Below are 27,698 nucleotides of genomic sequence, written 5' to 3'. Positions count from 1 at the left end.
GTAAAATGATCAAAGTAGTGCTAAATAATTGAAATCATCAGAAACTGATGAATAACTGGAAATATTCTAACTGGAAATAGAGCACTGCTGCAAATCGCAGTGGGTAATAATAAATGCATTAAAAAACAAACTTTTTAACATGACAAACATGCGAGATGAATATCCATATTTACAGTAATAATTATAATTTATAAAATTAGGCTTTGCTTGCAGGAAAGAATGAAAATTCTCTATAACAAAGTAGGCTTTGCAGAAAGTTACTCTATTTTTACACTTAAAAAAAAAAAAGAAGGCACGGCCAAAATTACAGGGAAATACGGTTCACATATAGATAGATAGAACCGCTCACAGCCCCGGACTGATGCAAAGCACCATACTTCCGTTACCTCAAAAGAGGCAGAGTTGTTTCGGAAAAGTTAGCAAAGATTTATAGTGGTGGCTCCCCTTGCCCAGTGCTCGCAAGTTTCGAATTACTCGCGTCGTTCTCCCCATGAAGACAGCCATCAACTCAATGCAACATATAAGCCATTTGACAAAAATGGGTGACTGAATCCAATGTCTAGGGAGAAAAATTGCACGTGCCCAGTGGCACATAAGGACCGGAGACCACAGCCTGTGATTTCAGCCGCTGTGGTGGTCGAGTGGTCATAGTGACGGACTCGCATCGCGGGAACCCGGGTTCGAGCCCCACCGTCACCACAGTGGTGGTCGGCTGAAGTTGGTTTTCTGCGGTTCCCAACTTCGAGGCGCAAATGCGAGCCGATCTCCCCGTTAAAAAGTCTCGCCACAGAGAGCAACAGTCCTACAAACAGTACAAATATTCAGTTACTACACATCACTCACTTCACTTCTGAGATATAGATGGCAGCACTGAAAAATCATGCACAACACTAGACACGCACTCAAACTGTTAGGTACACACACTTAACTTCCGGCACAACTCACTAGGTGGTAAATTGCCTCTGGCGATAGACCTGAGTTGTGCTCGGTTTGAAAAAAAAAAAAAAAAAGCCTGGGATTTCAAAAGAAGTGTGGAAAAGACTTGTGGGCAAGAAAAAAAAAAAGAAGCTGGCATGTTGAAGTGGGAGAGATTTGAGAATGGTCTAAATACACAATGCATACAAATTACATATATACAGCGCTTCGACTGCGACGGGAAACGAAGAAACAAAGCCTCCGTCCACAGCGCTGAGCAGTTCTGCTCGCCCTTCCCCTTACAGAACATGCAATATATACACACACACAGAATACACACAGAGCCCGCATTTCGACGGGAACAACGGTTCACATATATATGGCGGTCACATATTTATATATAGGCCTATATAATTGTCATCTCGTATATTTGATGAATTGCATTTTAAACCTATTGCTGAATACCTGAAGCTCATTCACAAAAAACGTAACTTTAATACCTCTTTTACACATAAATATTCTGCATTTTAATTCTACACATTAATTTTTCATATTTATATTAAGTGTTTCAGACTTTTAAACACGACGAACTAGAAATTTCCATTCCTGATATCAAAATAATTCAAAAAAAGATCAATGCGTCGTATGAGAAGAGGATAAAATACAAGGAATCACAGTATAGGGGAGAGTGGGGTAATATGCCGCCATCTTAAGACAAAAACATTTTTTTCATCCATGGCCTTGGGGTAATTCCGCCATATGCTGAATCTGCTAGATGTAGTGTTTTTTTTTTTAAATTAATAAAATGTCACACATAGATATATACAGTGCATAAAAACGTATGTTTATTACTAATTACAAAGATTTGTAGCCCAGCAATTAGTTTCAATTGAGTTAAGTTGTCTAGGTAGTGACAATATTAATATGGCTTATCAAGTCATAAACAATAAAAAGTGAAATATTATGGCACGCCCATACAGTTTATGGGCGTGCGTAAAAATCACAAATGTAATTTTTTTGACTGTCGTATCCACTGTATTTAGAATGAGCCCACTTTGAGCACCATAATGCAACGGTAACAAAGTTCGTTATCACCAAACTCCACAAATAAACCAAAAGAGTCATCTTCATTACGCTCACATAGGGTTTTCTCGTTAATATATTCTGTCGATGACAACGACTGAAGTTGAGCTTCCTCCTGCCATAATTCTTAACTGCTTTTTTTAAGGTTCTTAGACTGCAATTTATTGACTTTTGCGTTGATTTTGGTTTTTTTCAGTTTGACCCCTGTCTATATTTTCAACTTTTTTTCTCATTATTTTTGTCGGTCTTATTATTGACCTTATTTTTCCTTTGGGATGATCTCTGTTTTTCTTTTAATTCCTTCTGCACTTTTGTGTCTTTTTACAATTTACTGTCTTCAAGAACTGACTTCATAGGTGAAGATGTTGAAATGACTGAGTGCTGTTTTCTATTTTTACCAGTTTTGGGTTCAGGGTCTTTTGCTGACACTGGTAGAGCTTTTTTCAATTTTTTTAAAATTCTTTTTCCGAAGATGTGCCTGGTTGAGGATTAGTATGCAAGTCTTCTGAGTTCTGATACTGAAGGAGATGCGTTGGTTACAGTGGAATCTGCCGTTTCAGAAGCAGCGTTCTCATCCTCAATAACTACTGGTTGGATTAGGGCAATACCGCCACATGGCGTAATTGTCCCACATAAGAGTGGCGAAATTAAACCTTTCTGACATTATTGTAGTTCGGACCCTACAGCTGACAAAAGACTGGACGAACACATAAAATTTTCGTACCAAGTACCTTATAATATGCACTATTTGTTTATATTCTGGCAAAACTGAAAACCACTCACCTTTGTAGAAATGTCACACGTTGAAAAGATAGTGAAAACTATAGAACAATGAGGAAAATTTACTTATTTGCAAATAGCACACACACACACTAGATGTACGAGGTGCAATGGCGGTACTGACTGAAGCTTCCCGCGTCTCCTTCTGGGGCAGCAGCTAATTCGTTCGCGCCTAGCAAAATCACGAGAGCCACCAGAATGGGGTGGCGGATTTGTACCACTTTCTCCCATAACACAGTCAAATGCAAACGAGTCCAGAACTTGTAGAGCAATATGCAATATTAACTCGATAAAATATCATATTTAAACAAGTAGGTAGTTATCAAGGCACGTTGTCTGGCAACATAACGATCCCACCTGTTTTATATGCAATACACGTTTGTACTGCGCTCTCCACAGATCGGTTTCTTGCACTTTGTAGCAAACCATCTTCGACATTCTTCGCTTTTTTGTACGGACAGTAACTACTACTAAACCACACATGCACCTCGTCCACATTCCTCTGCGGATCTTGATTTATATTAACAGTAACTGCAGTACTTTTTTTTCAAGACTTGTTTTTGAGGTTCTGGAATTGCAGGTATTACAACAGAAATTTCCCAAGTTATATTCATTATAGTATTTCGGACTGCGTTAAGCATGTGCGAGAGTTGAAGCCTTTCGAGCATCAACGTGATTCATGAGCAAGTTTGACCAGAAAATCAAAAACCTTCACCTTCATAGAGGTTAAGAGATAGTCTTTATTTTTCATGAAGTTGTAGAGATACACAACAAAAGCGGGTTGTACGTATGTAGCTACAGTATATTCAACATATAGTAAAACATGCACGTGTGAGCCCTTCCTTAGTTTTCTTATTTTGCAGCTCGTACTGCTCACACACTGGCCAACTGAATCAACAGATCATTTTGTGTGATTGTAACAAAGTATAATTCTTGGTTTCTTACTTGCTTCATTCACAGCATCATCATTGTGCATGGTTGATATGGGGGAGACCAACTTGTTCTTACGAGGCAAGTATGACATTGCAGTTACGTCTTCGTGGAAGGAAAAAAAATTAAGATCCAGCGGAGCGATCTTGGAACTTTGGATTCACAAATTTTGCAGGGGATTCAGATTCATTTTCTCCACCTATTCCTACCATGATTAGCCTATAATCTTTCAATTGTTTCTGAGCTAGTGGAAAGCTGATAAACCAGTTGCCCATTGTTATGTCTTTGTTGGTGTTTTTAATCGTGTCAACTAGTTTATCGGTGATGTACGCTGCTGCTGCTGGTTGTTGAGACGATGTGTATTGTCACAACGATTGTATATGTATTGCCACAGTGATTAAGGAATGTACATTGTACCCTATGAAGGGGGGGGGCAATCTCCCTTCGTGTCTTTCAGAATTTTCTCCAGCACTACCATGCCCTCCGGGGCAATGAGCTAAATTCGCGTAAGCGACAGAGACTGGTCGTGCTCGGTACATTCTGTTCCGTCTTTTCCGACGTATGTAGTTAGTGCCATCACTATTTTTATCCCCTATTTTTCGATCTTACTCGGGAACATTTTAAAACCTACCCGGCAAACGAAGGGGACAAGATGTTTGCCGTCCTAATTTCGCTGTTATTTCTTCTAACGTATTCAGTTTTTCCCCCTTGAAGTCTTCATGGCTCCAAGATCGTGGTCTGGAACAAAAATATTTCTAGGTATATATTCATACACCCATCGTTACTAATAAGTCTCAGACTCACTGGCCCGTAATTAGACTGGGGCAAAGGCAGTGCTCCGAGCCGAATTAGGGCACCCACAAGAAAGAACTTATTTTTATAATAATAACCCTTCAAGAGGGCCTCCAGGAAAAGGTCTGGCTTGGGGCCCCGAGAAGGCACGCTAAGGTCTTGGTAACTCCTATCATTACTAACAGTACGTCTGCCACCACCACCAAGCCAGACACATGCACCTCGTCCATATTCTTCTGCGGAACTTCTAACAAATTGGTACATTTGGGAATGTGTGTGTGTACGTATAATGAACCTTAAGTTTGTTTCTGTGTAGTGCTTGTTATATATAATGACAATACATCTGAGACTTAAGGAAACGATAAGTCTCAAAGATGCACTAGGTTTACAGAAATGGTACAGTACTCGCTAGAAGTGAACCTAACGGCGGCTGTAGACGGACCGATCGAAAGAAGACGAACCCCATGAAGCATAGCTGGAGTGTGGGGGGGGGGGGGGAGTTGCGTACTTCAAGATCAAACCGTGCGCGCTGTTTGAGCTTCCGACTACGTCTCTGACGTAGAGTTGTAGTATTCTAGGGTTGATCTATTGCGACTTGTAGTGGCCTCAATTTCCCGCCTTTGGTGATTTTTCGGCAACTACTTACCTATAAAAAATCTTTTGGTGATGTGCCGTAAGGATTCCCGACTTCCGGTTTTTTATGAAAAATATATGGTCAGTCAGACTGCTGATACTTATCTGTCGGAACAACTTTCGTTGGGTGGAGGTTGTGCACCCGTTACAAGTTATGCCTCATTTGAGATGCCTTGACTTTCCTGGGGAGCCCATGAGAATTTCCAAAATTGCAAGGATATAATCACTGATTCGATTTTTTTTTGTTAAGTTTAACCTTGATAGAAATATATCAAGGAGACACGAATGAAAACTCTGAACAATAATTAATATAAATGCACAATAAATAGATTTCTTTATTACAAACAAATACTGAAAAAAAAACCCCGTTATTCAACATTACATGCAAAAAACTTGAGCAGAACGAACAGTTCGTTCTCCTATGGCACTTTGTCAATCAACAAACAACATGACATTCGTCTTGACGCGAAACACGAATCAACGCTAAATTCTACAGATAATGCATATCACACATAGTAACATTATTTTATGCTACACGAAGGCATTTCAATATCTTGCGTCATGCGCTTTCATAAAGATGACAATTTTTCTGTATTTTCTCCGTTTCCACCTAGAAAACGAAAATATTCATTCGATTATATATGTTGTGCGTTACCCATAGCTACAGTAAAACCTGGTTAAGTCGTCATTTTTCTTCAGGCCCTTCCAGCTTTCATAGACAACAATGTTATTAAACCCTCGTTTACTCGTCGCTAATTTCGGTTAACTATGAAAAAGTTTGAGAAAGTCAGAAAAAAAACAGACTTTCTATGGCTCCCACTAAAAATAGCTTGTTAACAGCATTGCCATATGCTTAAAAGTCACCATAAAATCCTATATACCCAAACGGAACAGTTTAAGCAAATTTTTCTTTTGCAATCTGTAAATTTTATTAATATTGTTATTTTGATCCATACTTTAATAAATGTCATATTACTTTAAATTTATACGATTTTCACAAGATTACACATTAAAACTGACGGCATTCCGCTTAAGCCGTCATAATTTTTCGATAACATGAGGTAACGACTTATCGAGGTTTTACTGTATAATGATATGTAACCAATATAATATAGAAGAGATTGGGGGGGGGGGGGCTCCAAATATGGGCCATGTTTCATTTTAAGATCTGACCAGCATTTACCTCCCTTTTCAAGATCTTGCCGTCTTAATACAACCTAAAACATGTAAAGATGCAGACAGGAAGAGAAATTGGCTTGAAATATTCCGTGCGTTTTATAACAAATTTATTTACAAAAGTTGTGGAAATCGTTGTTTTTGAAACGGTGGCGCAAATATGGGCCACCAATGATATATTTGGAGACATCATCTCAAAAAATGAATCAGAAACACACACAGAGTCTTAGGAATATTTTTTCTTCCTAAAAGCACTTTCAGTAAGTTAGGAAGACCCTCCAGGACATCCGTAGCTTGGAGGCTCATGGTGCTGTTAAGATGGCCTAGTATGAGTTCCATAAGTGAAGAAAAAAAAACCACAATAATTTGAAACTGCTACTTAACCGTACATATTCTTCTACGGAATTTCTAACGAATTAATACATGCTGGAATGTGCGCGTATGTGTATTGAACATGACGTGAAGTTTGTTTCTGTGTAATGCCGCCATCTGCCATCAATTTTCCGAACTATGGGTGGTGATTGAATAATTGTGTCGTTGCTCTCGGTGGAGCGAAACCTTTCAACGGGGAGATCGGCTCCTCGAAGGAAGTTGGGAACCGTAGAAAACCAACTTCAGCCGACCACTACTGTGACGACGGTGGGGTTCGAGCCCGGGTCATGATACCAATTACATGGTTTGGGTGGAAAGGTCTTGGAACACATTTTAAAAATCAATAAAAATTCAACAAATCGACATAAAAATGTGCGGTTTGCAGTAAAATACCTAGAGAGTTGGCCTAGTGTTTTTTTTAATAATAATAATAAAAAACAAACAAGGCCATCATGAAATGCAAAATTCATAGTTTTCGGGTTTTTAAGCCGACGTGACAAAGCTTTTACCTTCCAAAAAACTTTGTCACGTCAGCCTGAAAACACGAAAACTATGGATTTTGCATTAAAAAAAAAAAGGGTTTGAAACTTCACTCACAACGTGGCGCTGTTCCGCGAAACACTCCACATAAAATGCTACACAAGCGGTGCATAATTACTGTTTGTTACGATTTGTGTTACACATTTCAATCTTTCAATATAAGCACCCTTTCACCCGTTTTGATGTGACGCGAGCCAAAAAAAAAAAAAGGCTCGTTCATATTGAAAAGTTTTATGTAATGTAAATCGTAATAAACATTAATTACACACAGTTTGTGTGTTATGTCTTTCTGTGTTAATACAAGTTTTTGTTCTACAGCGTCATCTGCATTAGATTTCTAAGTGGCAAACGTTATCAGTGAATGATGCTCTTTATTTTCGGTCAGGAGTGGCACAATCCCGATTACTGTCGATTCGCGTGCCACTCTACAAATTTTAACAGGCCCGCCATATGCCCCGTTTTAACCGGACATGCTCGGTTTGTCACCCTTTTGAGCTTTAAATTTTCATTTTTGGGCATAAATTCCATTATCGCAATACAGATCGAGTATGTACGTATATCGGTAGAAGTTAATCTTTCCCACACCATGCTGGGTATTGACACCGGAACCTGAGGACTCTGTGGGCACTTGCCCCCCCCCCCCCCCCAATAACTGCGTTAGAGGGCTCAGTCGCCTCCCCCAGAATTCATGGATATACAATGTAATTTCTTTATACAATGCATGTCCCCCATGTGGACGATTCTGAATCTCGTACGCATGGGACGCCCAGCAACTATGACCAAAGACCGGACAGGAACGCAGTGAATTGAAAGTCGACACATAATTATTATTTTAAGAGTGCCTATCATACTAAATATAGGGTTGGCAGCCCTACAAGACCATCATTCATAAGAAAAGGATTGTTTAAAACTTGGAGGGGAATTTTTTTTTATGATTGAAAAAAATAGAGTAGAATTTATTTAATTTCTGAAAAGCGTTCGCGTGCCCCTCGTGACACCATGGCGTACCATTTGTATCACGAGTGACCAATCCAATGTTATCCAAAAAAATTTTATAATTTTGGTCTTATGAATTATAAATTTATAATTGGTCTAGCAGTGATGACTCAACTTGTTATGAAGGGTTCATTCGAAATTTCTTTCAACTGTGCATCTCTACCCGAGAAACAAACGCAGTTGTCTTTTGACACGAAGGATGAACTTGATTAAAATATTATTTAATACACATGATACATACTGTACAAATTCTCTAGCACATTCGAAAAAAGACTGCTTCCATTCGAGCCGAAAGCATCGTTTCAACTATATCTTGTACACTACAGACAGAGAGAGAAAAAAAAGCAAAAACAAAACACAGAGGGAGAGGGGTTTCGTTAATGACGTCACAATCGTCTGGGTCAAATCTGACACCACAAAATATATGAGAAAAACCTCTTCTCTCTCCCACGCACATACACTCATACACTGATTCGCGACATCCTCCCACCTTGAGTTTATGCCAATCAAACTCAATATTCTCAGATCAAAATAAACATTATACTAATTGCATAAAATTTTCACAAAAATATTCAGATATATCACAATACTTACCAAAATAAATGATTATGAGTTTTCTCGAAGCATAATGACATGAACTCTCAAAAAAATGTAAAAAATTCCGAATAGCATATTACAATATCGAAATCATTAAAAAAAAAATCATCACAAAGTACGCAATAAAATTTAACTATAACTCAAACGTTCAGGAACAGGCACTTTTCTTCCGCTTTTTGCTCGCAAAAATGGATCCGGGGGCGATTGTTCTTCCAGTTTATGTTCGATCTCCATATGGTAAAGCCTCTGAATCGGTCTCAGAAGTTCACCAGTGTCCGTTTTTACTCGAACAAGTCTAGTGTGACCATCTTTCCCTGGAATCAGATCTATCACACGAGCCAAGGGCCAGTATGAACGTTTTCTGTCACTTTCTACGAGAACAACATCACCAACAGAGAGAGACTTGACTTTTCCTCTACGGAACGTTTGTTGACGCAACTGTCCCAGATATTCTGAACGAAATCTTTGTCTTAGCAAATCTCGCAACTTCTGTCGGTATAAGGCTCTTTTATTCAACTCTTTGGTATTCACAGCATCCAGGTCCGCAACGCTTGATGATCGTATCTCCATCAGGAACATCGATGGTGTCAACGGTGCCAGATATTCAACATCTTCTGTCACATACGTAAGAGGTCTGTCATTGACAACAGACTCACAATCACAGAGTGCTGTGATCAGCTCTTCGTAGGATAGAGATGCTCGTCCTAATACTCTTCTTAGGATGCGTTTTACCATTTGGATCAACCGCTCCCACCATCCTCCCCACCAAGCAGCAGTAGGAGGATTAAATTTCCAACTAATCCTTTGAATAGCCACTGCAGCAGAGATCTCATCCCAGTTAATGCTTGAGAATGCCTTATTCGCTCCAACGAAATTTGTTCCATTGTCCGAATAGATTGTGGATGGTCTTCCCCTCCTAGCAATGAAACGTCGCAAGCTTTGGAGAAAGGCTTCAGTTGATAGTGATGTCACAAGCTCTAAGTGTACAGCTCGGTACACCGCACATGTATATAACACGATCCATGATTTCTGGCCCTCTTTCAGATACAATGGACCGGCCAGATCAACTCCCACTATCTGAAATACTGCTGCGTCTTGCACTCTGTTTTCCGGCAAGGCTATAGGAACAGACTCTACTTTACGTGCATTGAACCTCTTACATGTCACACAACGTTGAACAACAAACCGAACCGTTTTCCTTGCTTTTATGATCCAATATTCTTCACGTAAACTGCTCATCAAGAGAGAAACTCCGGCATGTAGAAGTTCCTTATGTTTCCACGAAATCAGGGTATGTACAACTGGATGATCCGAAGGCAGAAGGACTGGATATCTGAAGTTTTTGGTGTCTTTTCTGTACATAACTGGCGTTTTTATTCTGATTATACCAAATTCATCAACGACTGGCCTCAATACTCGTATTTTTTCATCATCGAAACCCTTGAATGCTTCCTTCTGAATCAGTATAACAAGCATTCTTTCTGCGCGCTGTATTTCAAAACAGTTGATGTCCAACTCTTTCGAAACATCCAATTTTTTCAAATTATTGATGAACCTTAGGATCCAAGCCAGCATTCGTACTATTTTCAAGTACGATGAAAAATACCTGTAATACCAGTTATCTGGTTTCGAACTTTCATTATGTGCAATCAATACACCTTTTCGCTTTTCAGAATTGACAACTTCTTCATCTGGCAATTCGACAACCCGTTGCCAAGTAGACTCGGGCTCACTCAACCATGCTGGTCCCTCCCACCATCTTAGATTTAATAGATGTTCAACCGAACAACCTCTTGAGGGAAGGTCAGCAGGATTTTGTTTTCCAGCGATATGCCTCCATTCGTTTATATGAGTTAACTTTCTTATTTCAAGTACACGATTATAAACGAATACACCCCAGTGCACATCTCTTTGGATCCAACTTAAAGCAGTTGTCGAGTCACTCCAATAGTAAACCTTCAGTTCCGGTATGTCCATGTCAGAAATAACGGTGCTGCCTAATCTCGCCCCAATACAACATGCTAAAAGTTCTAAGCGAGGAATTGTTATGCTCTTCAACGGAGCAACTCTGGTACGTGATTGAACGAAATTCACTGAAACACAGTCCGTTGTTTCGATTCTCAAAAAAATGCAAGTAGAATAAGCATATTTGCTTGCGTCACAAAATATGTGAATACTGACTTTCTTATCAGTAAATCGACCTAGATTCACCCATCTCGGTATACTAATAGTAGGAATCAATCGTATGCCTTTTACCCATTTCCAAAATTGTTTGGCCAAATGGTCGGGTAAATTTTCATCCCACTTCAACTCTAGCTTCCAGCACTCTTGTAAAATTAACTTAGGAAGCAAAGTGACCGGTGAAGTAAATCCAATGGGATCGAATACTCTATTTGCCAATGAAAGCAAAACTCGTTTCGTAGCTACAATTTTCTCTTCTTCCGGTAGCTCGACTCTGCAGGAAAGTAGGTCATTCTCTGAATCCCAGTTTAGGCCAAGAACTGGAACGGGATCCGTACTATGTGATGTAGCGATAATACCAAGAGAATGATTGGACCTCCAGTCTCTTAGATTGAATTTTGCGGATGAAAGAAGTAGTTGCGATTCTATTATAAACTTATTCGCATCATCAACTGAGTTCAGGCTGCACACACAGTTGTCTACGTAAAAAGATTCTTTCAGAGTTCTAGCTGTAGTGGATAGGCCATCAGGAGCCTTGTCAAGATGATGATTCAGTGTAGCAGCTAATAAGAAAGGACTGCAATTGACTCCGAACACTACACGCTTATGCCTGTACACAACTATCTGATCTTTATCCCTTTTCCACAAAAATCGCAAATAATCTCTATCTTTTTCTCTAACACTAATCTGTAGAAAAGCTTTTTCAATGTCAGAGGTTACTGCAATAGGAAATTTCCGGAAGCGATTCAATAACGTTGGAATTATCTCGATTAAATTTGGACCCTTACATAAGCAGTCGTTCAGTGAAGGAGACCCAGTAACGTGAGCTGATGCGTCAAAAACAGGTCTCACTTTTGTAGTCTCACTCGATTCCTTGAATACTGGTCTATGCGGGAGAAAATGAACCTGCATTTGTTTTTCGTCAGTCACCCTTTCGATAATTTGCTCTTTCAACCACGAATCAAAAACTTCCTGATAGATATCAGTTTTATTCGAAACAATTAGTTTCTTTTAATTTATACAAAAATTGCCACGTTTTTAAGACAAATAAATTACACTGGTCGAATGGTCGACGCGTTTCGGCTCTTCAATGGAGAGCCGTCATCAGGACCTCGTGGTCAGAACTCACACGAATGAAGAGTGATGTTTACGTCTGGTCGTCCGAAGAGTTCGCCTTTGTATTTGCTGCGTCCGAGTGGTCTTTGGATGCGAATTGGGGAGCCATCTGTTGTAAAGTGTTGAAAGTTTTTTCACGACTGAGGTTAATAAAGCCTGTCCAAGCTGACGAAATAGGTGGTGTGTTTCTTCCATCATTAACGAGGAAATTCTGGCATGTTCTGATGAAGTATCCCTCGAGAAAATTCAATTCCGAATTGTGTGTTGCTTTTTTAAAAACAAATGCTTTGTCAAAATCAAAATGATGTGAATGTTGCCAGCAGTGTTGGGCAATAGCCGAATTATCCGTCCGTCCCTTCTCAACATGCTTTCGGTGTTCGAGAACTCGAATATTTAGATTTCTTCTAGTTTGTCCAATATATCCATTTTCACAATTCTTGCATGGGATGAAGTAGATACCAGATTCTTTGGAGGGTGAGATAGGATCTTTCAGATGGGAAAAGGTGAGTATATTTGTTGGCTGGAATATTGTATGGAAGTCAAATTTCTTGAAGATAGAAGAGATCATGAAACTTGAAGAAACGAATGGAAGAACAACGGTATTAGAAAACTGTTTTGAGTCAGCTGGGAGCAGGTTCGTGGTTCGTTCAAGTTTCATGATCTCTTCTATCTTCAAGAAATTTGACTTCCATACAAATATACTCACCTTTTCCCATCTGAAAGATCCTATCTCACCCTCCAAAGAATCTGGTATCTACTTCATCCCATGCAAGAATTGTGAAAATGGATATATTGGACAAACTAGAAGAAATCTAAATATTCGAGTTCTCGAACACCGAAAGCATGTTGAGAAGGGACGGACGGATAATTCGGCTATTGCCCAACACTGCTGGCAACATTCACATCATTTTGATTTTGACAAAGCATTTGTTTTTAAAAAAGCAACACACAATTCGGAATTGAATTTTCTCGAGGGATACTTCATCAGAACATGCCAGAATTTCCTCGTTAATGATGGAAGAAACACACCACCTATTTCGTCAGCTTGGACAGGCTTTATTAACCTCAGTCGTGAAAAAACTTTCAACACTTTACAACAGATGGCTCCCCAATTCGCATCCAAAGACCACTCGGACGCAGCAAATACAAAGGCGAACTCTTCGGACGACCAGACGTAAACATCACTCTTCATTCGTGTGAGTTCTGACCACGAGGTCCTGATGACGGCTCTCCATTGAAGAGCCGAAACGCGTCGACCATTCGACCAGTGTAATTTATTTGTCTTAAAAACGTGGCAATTTTTGTATAAATTAAAACCAGGCAAAGTTACTCATTTTTTTGTGATAATTAGTTTCTTATAAGTAGTTGAAAGTCGTTTCTCTGCCAAGCCTTTGTTTGTGGGCAAATGCGAATTATCCAATATCCACGGCAATGCAACTTCATACCTTCCATCACAATCAACATTTAAGGTATTTTTGAAATATTTTATTGTCTGCTCATGGATTTCAGATGTTGTTTGTGACTCAACGGGATCAGTGATGCCTAAAGTGTCCAATCTCCATAATTCTGTACAGGAAGCATTGAGAAATAACGATGTTGTTAACAAAGCATGATTTGGAGTGTTTTTCTCAATTACTCTGGGCATTTTTCCCATTAGAGTCCATCCCAGATGGGTTTGTACAGCAACTGGACCACTTTTCAATGATTTAATATTTCCCGTTAGCAATTTACCAGCTATATCTGCACCTATAAGCAATTTGATATCGGGTTCAACGCGATATGATAGATTTTCCATGTCAGTGATATGAATACCACATTTGGTCAATTCACTGATCCATGGACCGTTTGATATACTCCTGATATCGGAACATATTTTTGTCTGATCTAAACAGAACATATTGCAACTCCATTGGTTGTTAAGACTCTTAACATGAACTTTGTATTTATGGTGTAATTTTTCTTTTGTCTCAACACCACCAAACAGTTTATGGACCAATTTAATCTCGTCACAACTGTCAAGTTTCAAAAAATCAATGACATCTTTTTTCAAATATGTTCTCTCGGACCCGGTATCAATGATGGCTCTAATAGATTTCTCTCGATCACCATGCTTTACTCTAACTATCAGAGTCTGCAATAAAACATCAGAATCGGTTGCTTGATTTGTCAGTACGTTATCTCCCTTCTCTAATTTAGTACTTTCTAATTCTACATTTTTAACCTCAGTGGGAAAGTCTCCTTGACACATTACTGACAAATGTCTTCTATTGCAATTAGAACATCTGACTTTGGCTCTACAGTTTCGCGAGATATGATTTCTCTTAAGGCATGCAAAACAAGCTCCCCTTTTCATAATCAAATTTCGCTTTTCATCGTATGATAGTGAGCTTGTCTTAAAACACTTATCTGACGAATGAAATTTACCACAAAATATACAAGATTCGTCAGTCTTTTTAAGCATGCGTTGTTTATCAATCTTATGATGGACCATTAAATCATTAGCTGTGGCAATACAAAGCTCTTCAGCGACGAGCTTGTTTGGTCTCTTGGTTTTTTCAAAGCCAAGTCCGGCATGAGCCAAAGCAACTCGCTCTTCCGATATCACTTCGTTTCTCAAAAATTCTAAGATAGAATCCAAGTCACTCTTACCTTCTATCTTTCCTCGCTCTCTCTCCCAAACTCTCAAGATATCCACAGGAAGGCATGATTCAACTAGTGGAAAAAGAATACTTGCAAATTTATCCTCAGTGACACCTAGAGTCTCTAATGATCGTAATTTTGTCTCCAGGCTGTCGTATAGATTTGCGAGCTTGAACTCCTTCCTGGAACCACTGTTGTTGCTCAAGACAAGATGAAGAAGATCGCGCACATAAACTTGGATTAGTGTATCCTCACGACCGAAGCGATTCTTCATTTGCGTAATAGCCTTTTCGTAGTTCTCCGCTGTCATTGGAAAACTGTTGATGACCTGCGAAGCTCGAGAATTCGGAACCATACACTGCGAGAGATAGTGAAACTTGTCTTCCGTAGCGATATCTGGATCTTCGTGAATTTTTTCAAACTGGCTCCAGAATCCAAGATATTCTCTGGCATCCCCAGAAAACTTTTTTAGTTCCAGTTTCGGAAGCTTGAACTTTCGCTTTGTTGTAAAAGCAGCTACACTCACCACGCTATCGTCATCGACTTGCGATTTCGCTCCTTGTGAAAAAACCTTGTTTTCTAGTCTCAATTTGAGAGCTAGAAATCGATCACGGTAGGTTTCAGCTTGAAGGAAGTCTCTTTCAAATTCTTCTTCCTCAAACAGTTCAGAAATGCTTGTTTGGACGGAATCCAATCTCTCAAATTTATCGCACATCTGATTGAGAAGAACTTGAAGATTTTCTGAATCACAAGTGTCTTTTTGCAGCTCTTCTGCAATAGCGTTCATTGCTACCGTCAGCGACGTGCGAAGAGATTTTCTTTTTACTTTCAGTGCTTCCATGGTCGGCTCAGCGAAACTCAAAATAAAAAAAAGAAAGCACTATGTATCTGTGTTCGTAAGTTCACGATGTCCTTCGTGTCCCTGTTCGGGCGCCAAAAAATGTTATGAAGGGTTCATTCGAAATTTCTTTCAACTGTGCATCTCTACCCGAGAAACAAACGCAGTTGTCTTTTGACACGAAGGATGAACTTGATTAAAATATTATTTAATACACATGATACATACTGTACAAATTCTCTAGCACATTCGAAAAAAGACTGCTTCCATTCGAGCCGAAAGCATCGTTTCAACTATATCTTGTACACTACAGACAGAGAGAGAGAGAAAAAAAAGCAAAAACAAAACACAGAGGGAGAGGGGTTTCGTTAATGACGTCACAATCGTCTGGGTCAAATCTGACACCACAAAATATATGAGAAAAACATCTTCTCTCTCCCACGCACATACACTCATACACTGATTCGCGACACAACTGTTCAAGACCTCCTTCCTTACTACAATGTGATACTTTCATGCCCTCGTCCCCAAGTACAGAATCTTCTACTTTGCTCATTCAATAGGTCTATGTATATCAAATTGATTTTGTGTCTGTGTGTATATTCTTCATACAAATCAACAATATTAGATCGATCGTCGCCAACTTTTGCATATATACCAAACAGTGCCCGGATTTAACGATAGGCTACTTTAAAAGTTCGTTATAGCAAGGCAACAATGGTTCCTGGGCCTCAACAATCACTTTCGGAATGTTTACTTTGGTTACCGGGGTCCCCTAACAATACGTTTTGCACATGAATATGCGTTTACAATGGTTTGTCACTTCTTTAATCCTGTCAGTATATAAATAATAGTCTATATGCCTTCATAATGGTTTTTGTCACTTTTTCAATCCTCCTAGTAAAGTTTGAAGAAAACCCCGGGTATTTATAGCTAGTAGACCACATATTTGTGTGGAGCTTCTCTTCTATTATTATAATCGGTTATGCCGGGTTTTCCTAGAAGCAAGCTTTTCTGTGCCGCGTGAACCGAATAGGACCATTTCGCGTGGGCAGAAGCGCGTAACTTTATCACGCTACGCGTTTGTGTTTTCCTAGCGTGGGGCATCATCTGTTCTGTCGTCTGCACATCCACGTATTTTTGCACAATGAAAGAGGGGCTCGGTAGTCCAGGTCGATAAGATACTCGCCTAAAGTACCAAAGGATGTTTAGAGGTGTCGCGAGTTCGATACCCGGTTCGTCCTTGTCAGAAAACTTTCCTGACACGGGGTACAATAGAAACGGTGACATGACCTCAGAAAAAGTTGCTACCGCAAGGAGTCCTCCATCGAGGGGTTAGCGCACCAACCTCTAGATGAGTATAAAAACAAGCCTGCCGTTCGGAACCGGCAATAAATTGTAGGTCGCGGTCTAATTAGCCCACGTGTGCAGGAAATAACCGTGGTGCGACAAAAATAATCAAACAATGCAAGAGGAAGAAAGGGAAAGAAAACACGACAAAAGTGAACCCCATCCTCCAGGAGCAGTCGGCCAACCACGCCTGGCGTGAAGCGCTGGAGCGAGACGTGTTGCGCTCTGTAGGAAAACAGTCGTGCCGCTTTTCCTATTGATGAGGGGACAGCGTAGGGCGATTCGCGTTGCACGTGGCACAGAAAACCCTGTTCCTAGGGGAAACCCGGCTTTAGTCTCAGTAAAGTAAAAGTCAAAATAAAATGTTTTACGGTTTGGGTTATTTCCGTTCGTCAGAGTGCTTTCATTTCTGTCCAACCTTCGTCTACAAAACAGGAAAGTACCGTACAATATGAGGCAGGCTGTCGAAATTGACGCCGAAACCATATAAGCCAATGGATCGACGCGGTATTTTCCGTCCTTCCTTCTCACGTATCCACCAATTAGACTGCCGCTTCCTTTACCTGCGGTAAAAGAGAAACATTTTTCAGATACAAGTCTTTCTCTACGAAAAGTTATGCGAGTATACCAGTGTTGTCAACTTAATTATTGCCCAACTAGATCTGGAATTTTTTTTCAGCCATTTAGTTGCTAGTTGCTTTTCTGGAGTTTCCCAAAAATTTTCCTGTGTACCTTCAACAATAGTAGACTATTATTAAATTACTTGAAAATAAGATAATTTCCCGGAAAATACGGGACGTATGGATATTTGAATAATGGAAAAATTAATTCTGGTTGTTTAAGCCCCGATTCTGGTTGTTATTAGAATCTAATTGGAAAATTTCTTCACTGTTGGCAACACTTCAGTCAAGTTGGCGTCATCCGTTGACGTTTCAATGCCATTTCATAGCTGCCAACTTTAAGGAATGAATGAGACTTCGGGAGATTTTCACGAGAATCCGAATTCCGTAAAAAACAGACAAACACAGAATAGGGATATTTGAAAAATAGAGTAGGCATTTCTTTCCTTTCATAGAAATAAAGTCATTGAGATTTTTTCCACTTTCGAAAAACGTGAAATCATCGCCAATTATCACCAAACAGTAGGGCAAATTCCGTACTTCTGTCACTACATTCAAATGAAAACCACGCAACAAAAAAAATCACCATCGGGCCAAAATAAACGGGACTTGTGGCTATCCATAACTTGGGTCATCTCACCTATTCGCCTGTGGAAAGCCTGAACCGACGCTGACTGTTTGGCGGACTTACTCTTTTCTCCAAAATTAAACATTCATTTGCGATTAACCCTTTACGGTAAAGATATTTTTTTCTGGTGCTTCGTTGACACAGTTCGTACTTTATAGCACCTCTATCGCAATCAGGAAGCACCCTTCCCCCTCTTGCTAGGTTTTGCGTTTTTTTGAATAACATGTGTTTTGCTGAAAAGCCTAGTTCACAGGGGCCACCCTGCAAGAATGGGGCCGCGTTATAACAATAAAATACCGTTTTTTCTTGATGGCGATTCCACCTCGACAAAGGATTGGAAATATTGTTTCCGCCATTGAGCAGTGATAAATATAGGTTGGCGTACCAGTAAAACCAAAATATTTTGCACTGCTTCCCAAGATAAAGCACCTTCTATACAGATGTGCGTTAGCTTCCCAAGGAATGGCCGCGTTTTCAAGCAAAATACTCCGGGTCTCTTTTCCTCAAAGACAATAAAACTAACGTTACTGAATTTAGTACATTGAAACTGCGTAATCTCTGAATACCACTGTACCCTGTGCTATTCCGTCAATCAATACTACTACTTCTACTTTACCGCACACAAACTCCGGTCATATATCGCCATACTACAATTTTCAACCATAGGAGTTAGGTGGGAAATGAAGGCTCCATCCATCGGTGGCCGCCCCGGAATCAATACTACTATCTCACTGTTCGATTTTGCGTTCCCAAAAAGTCGCTCGTTGCTCGAGCACGGTCACGATATATCTCTTTCTTTTCAGCGGCTGTTCAATAGCGTTGCCACACGTGTAGGAACACGTGTGGCCTAGGCACGGATTCAGAGTGAGGTGATTGCCCCTCCCAAGAGGAGGGGATTTTTTCCATGCAATGGAAAAAAACGGCTAAGTCCCATGAAATACAGGCCAAACATTTAACGTATATTCCTCCTTCCTTCCCACTAATTCGCCCTTTTCGATAAATAGCCCTGGATCCGCACCTGGTGTGGTTAAGTAGTAGGGTACTACTAGTAGTAGGGCTACTCCTAATACATGTAGTTATCAAGCTTACATGCTCACAGAAAATTACGTATGTCTTAATTTGTCCGCGAGAGTACCCCTCCTGCAATAAAAAAAAACCCCCATCAGAGTGTAATGAAAAAAGGGAACTCACCTATACCGTAATGAATTCCGCCAGCCGATGCTATCACAGTCGCTGTGAGACCTTCGGGGGCAGTGGAGTGGCTGTGCCTCACGACGGCCACCCAAAGTAGGTGGTAGGTCAGGATGGTCGTAAGTTCCAAAGGAATCGCGTACCAGGGGTTCTGCAAGTCGTAGTACCCGAAGAAATAGGTCGAGTACCCGACGAAGGCCAGAAGTAATATGTTCGTCGTTCCGATCTTTTGCACCCACCAATTCGACGTCAGAAGGAAAGGCAAACCAGCCAGGCTGTTCGTGGCCACCACCAGGCCCAGTAAGAAGCTGTCCGCTCCGACGCTCTGGAGGTAAACGTTGGAGAAATTCTTCGCGAATCCCCAACTAGTTCCTAGAAAAAGCAACACCAGGCCAAACGCCAGGAAATCGGGTTTCTTGATCAGAAGCAGGGTTTTCTTCCACATATTCTGCCCCGGTGGACTGATCCGGACGTCGAGCTTCCAGACGGCCACCGCTGTTATGAACATCATAATATCGAACAGGTAGAAAGCCAAGGCGTAGAATTTCGGCCTGTCAACCACCGAGAACCTATCGACGAGTAAACCGGCGAGCGGAGGCAAAATTGCGCTGCTCAGTATGGACCAGAAGCGCACCCTACCGAAGTCGGAATGATGGTCTTTGACCATGTGCATCGCCGTTACGTCCAACATCCTGTAGCAGTTGGACATGACGGTCGTGAAGGTCATCAGAAATACTAGAGAAAGACCGAAGACCAACGCGAATTCGCTGCGATCGACGACGCACTTCTCTCTGGAATCCAGCAGACATAACACGCTGCAATTCTTCGTGGACAACTCCGAGCACCAGGTCACGTTGCCGTTACCCCGAGTCGCCACCCTTGCGTCGTACACGCAGCTGTCGTTCGGACTTCCTTCGATGGCTAGCACCGTGACGGTCGAGAAATTCTCGTACTTCGGCTTGTCTTGTTTGCGTACCCGAGACGTCCCGTTCGTCAAATCATCGAAGCACAGGTATTGACACTTATGCACCGCGTAATCTCCCGGTGCGTGACACGGCAGAAAAGAGCTCGCGATCTGCGTATCTCCGGACGGGCAATCGAACAATATCGAGGATTCACCACAGTCCCGTCTCAACGGCGGAATCAACAGCATACTGTTCAGGGATATAACCGCCAGTATCAAGTTCGCCACGAATACGGGCTTCGCCCGGCCAATCTTATCCGCTAAAATTCCCGATACAGCGGGTCCGAGGAAATACATGACCGGACTGATCATATACATGATTGACAATTGCTCTACGCTTATGCCAAGCTGGACTATGTTCAACTGCAAGAATGGAGACACTGCAGCTCCACCTGGAAGAGAAAAATACAGCCATAAAATAAGATGTGAAACAGGAATTACGTTGGAAATGAATAAAATCGATTGGATAATGGCTATCGGTACATAACTGACCAGCAAAGAAGAAGAAGAGACAGATCTTCAGAGGGATCAGCGGCCGATTTATCTTCCATCTAGAACGTAGCGGGAATCGCTCGTTAGACGTTCCCTGGAAATTGAATTGTGCGTTTTATTGAATTGGATTAGACATATACGGAGAGAACATGAAATAAAAATTTAAAAATTTACAACTTAGAGCATTCCTCTGCACCCGTGATCAATAGTAGGTTCGATAACGAAGATAATATTGAAATTTCAAATCAAATTTATTCAATTTCTGTTAATTTCAATGCTTGATATGATAGAAGTCCTTAGGGCCTTGAAGTGTATTTATTGCTTTGTATGACGAGAAATGTAAAAACTATTGCCTTCATAATCAGAAAAGGCTTGCTCGCATATAATGATATGATGTTCAAAAGTGTGAAAGCGCGTTAATTGCTTCTCATTAGATTAAGACACTCCTCTCTCAATCCAAACCAAAAAACCGCCACCGGCGTCTCACTCTTGGTGAACTTACCTTTGAGTGTGGAATCAGCGCAAAGATCAATAAATTCATCTGGTTCGGCAAGCAGCGAAATCTATTTTCTCTGCACTGTCCGCGAAAACAAATGGTGATATAACCCAGTTGAGACTCCCAGTGGAAAGAGATGGGAAGTATATATCTATTGCATCTTGCAATCTTGATAAGTGTTGAAAAATGAAGTATTTCAGCTTATCCGAACATGATGTCACCCTCCGCTATTATTACGACAGCTGGCTGATGCGAAGATAAGACAGAAAATTCAACTGTCTTTGAGGGAAATTGAACGTACGTCCTCTCACTTGTCGGGGGAGTGCACCAGACTACAAAGCCAGCGAATCATCTTTCCTTAGAGCTCGTGTGCTCTGAAATCTGAACGTGGCCGTACATGGACAGCCAGACTCAGGCAAAAGCTCACATTGCCGACACTGCAACCACAGATGGCAACTTATCCAATAAGTATGTCATGCATGAGAGTAACTTATTCGACTTGATTTATTTCAAGACTAATATTTTTTTTTATTTATCTCCAAATATCTCGTGGCACCCTAGTGTGCTGGGGCACACCGGTTGGGAAACACTGCGTTGTAGGGACTAAGGCCACTAATAAAAAATCAAGTTTGCAGAAACGAAAGCCCTGGCGAGTCATGCCAATACGCTCCTACTCCTGTTTTGGAGGACAGCGAAATAGATGAAGATGAGGCTGTGGATGTTCTAGAACAAATTGAGGGGCTTGATACCAAAATTCTCCGCTCACTCCCCTTACAGTGAACATAACGAGTGACGACAAGGATCACTCATTACCAGGACCTTCAGAGCGAACTAAATTATAGAACTGCAATGAATCAAAATTTTTGTGAAGTGAGATCGTAGTGAAAAATTTCGCTTTCTTTAACAGGTGATTATTACATCATTATGTAGTAACATTTAATATTTGATTGTATTTGCATTTACCTACTTTTGAATTTTGTGTTTACTTTGAAAATTTATTCATATTTAATGTTTAATTAATGTGTAATAAATTAATAGTATTTATTCACCAATATATTCAATGAAAATATCCATTAATATTTCTCCAATGTGTGCGTGTTTCGTAATTTTGCAAAAATTATAGCATTTTCACTGCTCTGTAGTTCGATAACTGTAGCTCGTAGAAAAAAATTATAAGAACAAAAGTTATAGCAAATTTTGTTTTCTTCGATATTGTAATTCACACTTTTGCTCTGTGATGCATAAAAATCGAAATATAAAGCGAAAACCAAAAAAAGTCCGAAAATTTTCACGTTTTTTCAGTATAACTCTGCTTGCACAGGGCGTTCGTTTATGTAAACTTAGTTTTTCATTAGTGGCCTTAGTCCCTACAACATATCCAAAAATTACAGATACTCGACCTTTTGTGCAAGGAAACCCCCTTTTTTTCATACATATTGACTGGGCTAGAGAGCAACTACTTTCTCTTCAGAAGCCAGAGCACGGGGGGAACAGTATAAAAATTTAGATTTTTTTTATTTTGTTACACACTGTATTTTCATTTTCAAAACTGGTACAGGATAATTTTTGAACGCCTTTTGAGCATTTTTTTTTAAATTGGAGTCATACGTCTACGACGGACGGTTGATGAGACAAAGGCCGCGCTAGGGGCCGTTCAAGTATTACGTCATCATCGATGGGGGAAGGGGGTTTCCGATTTGCTGACTTTTGATGACAATGGGAAGGGGGGGGGGGGTTGGATAATGCTTACGTCATCAACCACCCTTTATGAAAATATGAGTTAGGATTCAGAGGGGCAGAGCAGATGACGAAATTTTGCTGACAAGGGGGGGGGGGAGGAGGTCAAAAATGGCTAAAAATTTGCTTACGTAATACTTGAACGGCCCCTTACAGGACTTACAAGAAACTGTTCAGCTCATGAAATGAAGCAAAAGGTAGAGATTTCATTGACTCAATCTTCAAGTTAAATTTTACAATCGAAATTTGAAGTTAAAATAATTTTTAATTTAAAATTTAATTGGTATGAGAGACACCTTTAAATAGCAGAGGATTTATTACTATACTCACAGTTTCAAGTGGATTCCTTTCGACATTTGTATCCTCCGTGGTCATGAGCTTATAATCCTTCTGAGAGTTAGGCATTTCTTCAGTTTCAATGAACCTCAATTTCTGAGCTTGTTCTGTAAGAGACAAAATATCACGCGGCCATTTAGAAACAAAAATATTTTTGTCATAATATGTCACACACACAATATGACGGAGAAATGATAGAAAACATTACAGTCCAGCACAGAACTAGTTTTGAACGTGTATTCGGTCGACATCAATTACGAACGCATTATAATAGACGTAATTAAACGTCTTTCCCAACGAGTTCACGGTCACGTGACGAGGAAAACACCGCAGCATTGAGTGACAATTAATATGGCACACCTTACACCAGAGAAAAGCGTTGCCGGATAGTGTTATCGGTAATTTTAATGGCAAAAAAAAAAAATCACCATAGGGAATGCTAATGGGTTTTTCAAGGTCACATTATTGATTATAAGCGTTCGACTTGACGTTATTGAACAATTGAACGTTGGAATTTTTCTGAAATATTCCGGGGAAAAAACGGGACACTTGAAATGAACATGCCTTTTTGGGAAGCCTTCAATTAAATCAACGGTTTCCTTGAATTAAATTCGTTTCACAGAATCCTTGGAAGAAATCAATTTTTTGAGGAATCCTTGGAAGAAATCAATTTTTTGAGGAATCCTTGGAAATAAATCAATATTTTACGGAATATTTGAATTAAATTCATTTTAGGCCGGGATTACACTATAAAAGTATGATAAAAGATCTTTTACAAAACTTGAAAAAAAAAACCAACCAATAACCCTATTGGTCTCATTCGCTCGAATGTAACCGATACGCTTATTGTGGTTGCATTTTTTTAAGTTTTATAAAAGAGCTTTTGTAAAACTTTTATAGTGTAATGCTGGCCTTACAGAATACTTCGAAATAAATCCGTGTGATTTTCGAAAACTTTAAAATAAATTAAATTGATGTTTTGCAGAAACCTTTGAAATGAATGATTGTTTTACGTGACAATTGAAAAAGTTCATGTTTCATGGAGACCTTGAAATAAATCTATGTTTTATGGAAACCTTTAAAATGAATCAATATTTTACGAAACCCTTGACATGAATTTATTTTACGGAATCCTTGACATGAATTCGTTTTACGGAATTCTTGACATAAATTCATATTTTACGGAAACCCTTGACATAAATTAATTTTACGAAACCCTTGACATAAATTCATTTTACAGAATCCTTGACAAATTCATTTTACGGAATCCTTGACATAAATTCATTTTACAGAATCCTTGACAAATTCATTTTACGGAATCCTTGACATAAATTCATATTTTACGGAAACCCTTGACATAAATTAATTTTATGAAACCCTTGACATAAATTCATTTTACAGATCCTTGACAAATTCATTTTACGGAATCCTTGACATAAATTCATATTTTACGGAAACCCTTGACATAAATTCATTTTACGGAACCCTTGACATAAATTCATTTTACGGAACCCCTGACATAAATTCATTTCACGGAATCCTTGAAATAAATTCGTTTTAAAGAATCATTGGAATAAATCAGTGTACTATCAGGAACCTTAAAACTTTGATACTGATCCTATCAAGAGATTGTGGTATCGTGCTAAAAACAGATAGCAAACCACCAACTATCGGCTCTACAACAGCAACAATAGGATCGATGGTTAAGGTGCGATCCAGATCTGTGCCGGAGACATGAATTCAATGCCTTGATGCATAAAATCCAGGGTCGAGGTCCAAGATGACCACAATATAATGTATTCATACGATATCAGCATGCGTTTTCTCACACTGTCTAAGCAAATACACATGTAATTTTGCATTTGCAGAAATGTCCCGTTTTTGCACCTGCAAGTGAAGATTGAACTAGTATTCTAGAGTTACATATATGTACAGTGTGCATAGGTAACAAGGAGTATGGCATTTTGATGGCGAACCGTGGATCCTAGAGGCAAATTTCCAATTAGAAAAAGTATCCAAATAACGTTTAGTACTAACATGTCACTCATGTTCAAGGGGTTGTATGGTTATTGAAAAAAAAAAAAACTTTTTACACAGTCCCCGCGTGCCCCAAAAATCAGTAAGAAAGTTGCCTTAAACAAGTTTCAGAGCAATATAATTTTTTGAAACAAAAAAGTTAATTTGGCATTCCACAGGACGCACTATCTCAATCTGCGTTAAAATAATTTTTGCCAACCATGTACAAAATCCGAAAGGGGGGGGGGATTTTTTTTGGTTTTCAAAGGCACAGAAAACAATTAAGTTCAAATTTTTGTCGATGGAAGGCGCTGCATGAAAGCAAATCACAGAGGAATGCACCGGAACCTTTCTTCAATCTCTTCCGCATCCGAGACGTTTCTAAAACTTCAACTGGTGATTCGTAGCTGAGGTAAAACTAATTCACAAATACTGCTTTATCTACCAATGCCAAAATCACAATGAAACCCTTATGTAAGCGCCAGTAACAGGAAAACTCAGAAACGAGGTGTTGATCGTACACCCTGGATTTTATAGGATTCGGATTTGCATATTTCCAGTGATTAGATTTAATGCAGCGCCTTCTGTCGTCAAAAATTTCAACTAAATTTTATTTCGTACTTGGGAGAAAAAACAAGAACCCTTCGTGAGATAATTTTATCACAAAACGCATTCAAAGCAGTGACGTCTTAACGCATGGGCCCACCCGGGAGCCTTAAGAGAAGGCCTCACAAAAACGAGAACCAGTTGAAATTTTCGACAATTGGCCAAGTAGGGCCTCAGAAAAATTACTTGGCCCGGGGTCCCATGATGCTCTAAAGACGGCCGATTCAGAGATACACCAATTCCTTCATTTTTCTTTTATAAATTTTCAAATTATTTACGAATTTAAGGGCCTACATTTTTAAAATAATCGCATGAAAATGCTTGAACTTTTCCCTCGCAGCAGTACAGGGTGTTTCAAAAAATAATCACCCGATTTGAAATGCGTATATTACGAAAAATATTGAACACATAGACACTTAAGATTAATTTTATATTAAATGGCTAATCGTATTTTTTTAAACCCAATTAAAAGTACCCAATATGCCCACCTTGGGGATGCACGGCATATGTCTATTAGTAGGGGTAAAAGCAGACGCGGTTCCTGGTCGTTTGAACCAAATGAATTTGTTTTTTAATCCGTCTGGGTGATATTCTGGACAGTGTTCAGCGCCAAATTCGTCCCAAACTTTTGCGAACATGTTTCCATCCACTGCGAGAGAATTCTGTTGGATACGCTCCACATTTTCGTCTGACATGCGGGGACGGCGAGGGGATTTCCCTTCACACAGACAACCCGTGTCTCGGAATTGTTTATACCATCGCCTAATGCTCTGAGCGGAAGGAAGTTCAACACCAGGGTGTTGTCGACGAAAAGCACGACGAACAGTTGCTATGGACTCACACTTCGCGAAGCTTAGAACACAAAACGATTTCTGTTGTGCAGACGCCATCTTGACGAACACTGAAGTGGCGGCCGAAGGAAGAACGTTAGCGATACCTTTCAGCAGTGAAACTCGTGATTTCCCTCTTTCCACCTATACATTATTCGATCAAAGCGAATTAAAAGCTGAATAGTTATGATTCTTTTAAATCGGATGATTGTTTTTGAAACACCCTGTATATCTATGTTCCAGAGAAGCCCTTGCATTGGAAAAAGACTGTCAACAACGTAAACGCAGGTTTAGACCGCGGACTAACGCAGAAAGGAAAATTAAACTGCCTCTGCGAGGATTCGAACCCACATCCTTTACAGCAGCATAGTCAGTGTTTCGAGCCTGTGGGAGGCTAATCTTGAGCTTTATGTAGGGAATTTTGATTTGTAATCGATTCTGGGTGTGTGCGCGCGCTCATCTTGATTTTGGTTTTCTAATCAATTCTGGGAGTGCTCAGAACCATGCCAAAAGTTACCGTGAGTGCTCGGACCAGTGGCGCAAATTACTGTGGGCGCTCAGTAACCCCAAGTCCGACACCATTGGTCCTTTACTATCCGGATGAGCGGGCTAGACCACTACGCTACCAATAACGCGTAGTTGGTATGGGTTGAGAAACGCTAATCCAATAATAACCATGTGAAAGTGTTACGGTATAAATACCATACCGATGATCGATATAAATTTCTCTTCCCCTGAAAATCAAGACAAAATATTAACGAACCATTGTTAGTAATGACTGCTAACGTTAGAATATCTGAGATAAGCTTAAGAAATACGAGTCCATTGAGATAACAAGGGACA

The 27,698-nt window shown here is 39.9% G+C and overlaps 1 protein-coding gene across 3 annotated transcripts in view; it reads right to left on the bottom strand.

The window, feature by feature from the left end:
* Window positions 1-5,438: 5,438 nt before the first annotated feature.
* Window positions 5,439-27,698, bottom strand: part of LOC149088792 (major facilitator superfamily domain-containing protein 6-A-like) — a 59,571-nt gene continuing 37,311 nt past the window's right edge. For all 3 annotated transcript variants that reach the window (XM_089250212.1, XM_089250203.1, XM_089250220.1), the window contains exons 2-6: window positions 23,398-23,510; window positions 20,835-20,928; window positions 19,379-20,734; window positions 17,311-17,502; window positions 5,439-5,743 (exon numbers count right to left, since the gene is read on the bottom strand). In XM_089250212.1, coding sequence (XP_089106338.1) covers window positions 5,703-5,743; window positions 17,311-17,502; window positions 19,379-20,734; window positions 20,835-20,928; window positions 23,398-23,472 — 1,758 coding nt within the window. In that variant the 5' untranslated portion in view covers window positions 23,473-23,510 and the 3' untranslated portion in view covers window positions 5,439-5,702. The remainder of the gene's footprint in view (window positions 5,744-17,310; window positions 17,503-19,378; window positions 20,735-20,834; window positions 20,929-23,397; window positions 23,511-27,698) is intronic.

This window comes from Pholcus phalangioides, unplaced genomic scaffold (assembly GCF_987345545.1).
Source record: "Pholcus phalangioides strain wild (caught in Gottingen) unplaced genomic scaffold, Ppha-v1.0 ptg000003l_1, whole genome shotgun sequence".
Taxonomy (NCBI): domain Eukaryota; kingdom Metazoa; phylum Arthropoda; class Arachnida; order Araneae; family Pholcidae; genus Pholcus; species Pholcus phalangioides.
This window is presented reverse-complemented; position numbering and strand designations above follow the sequence as displayed.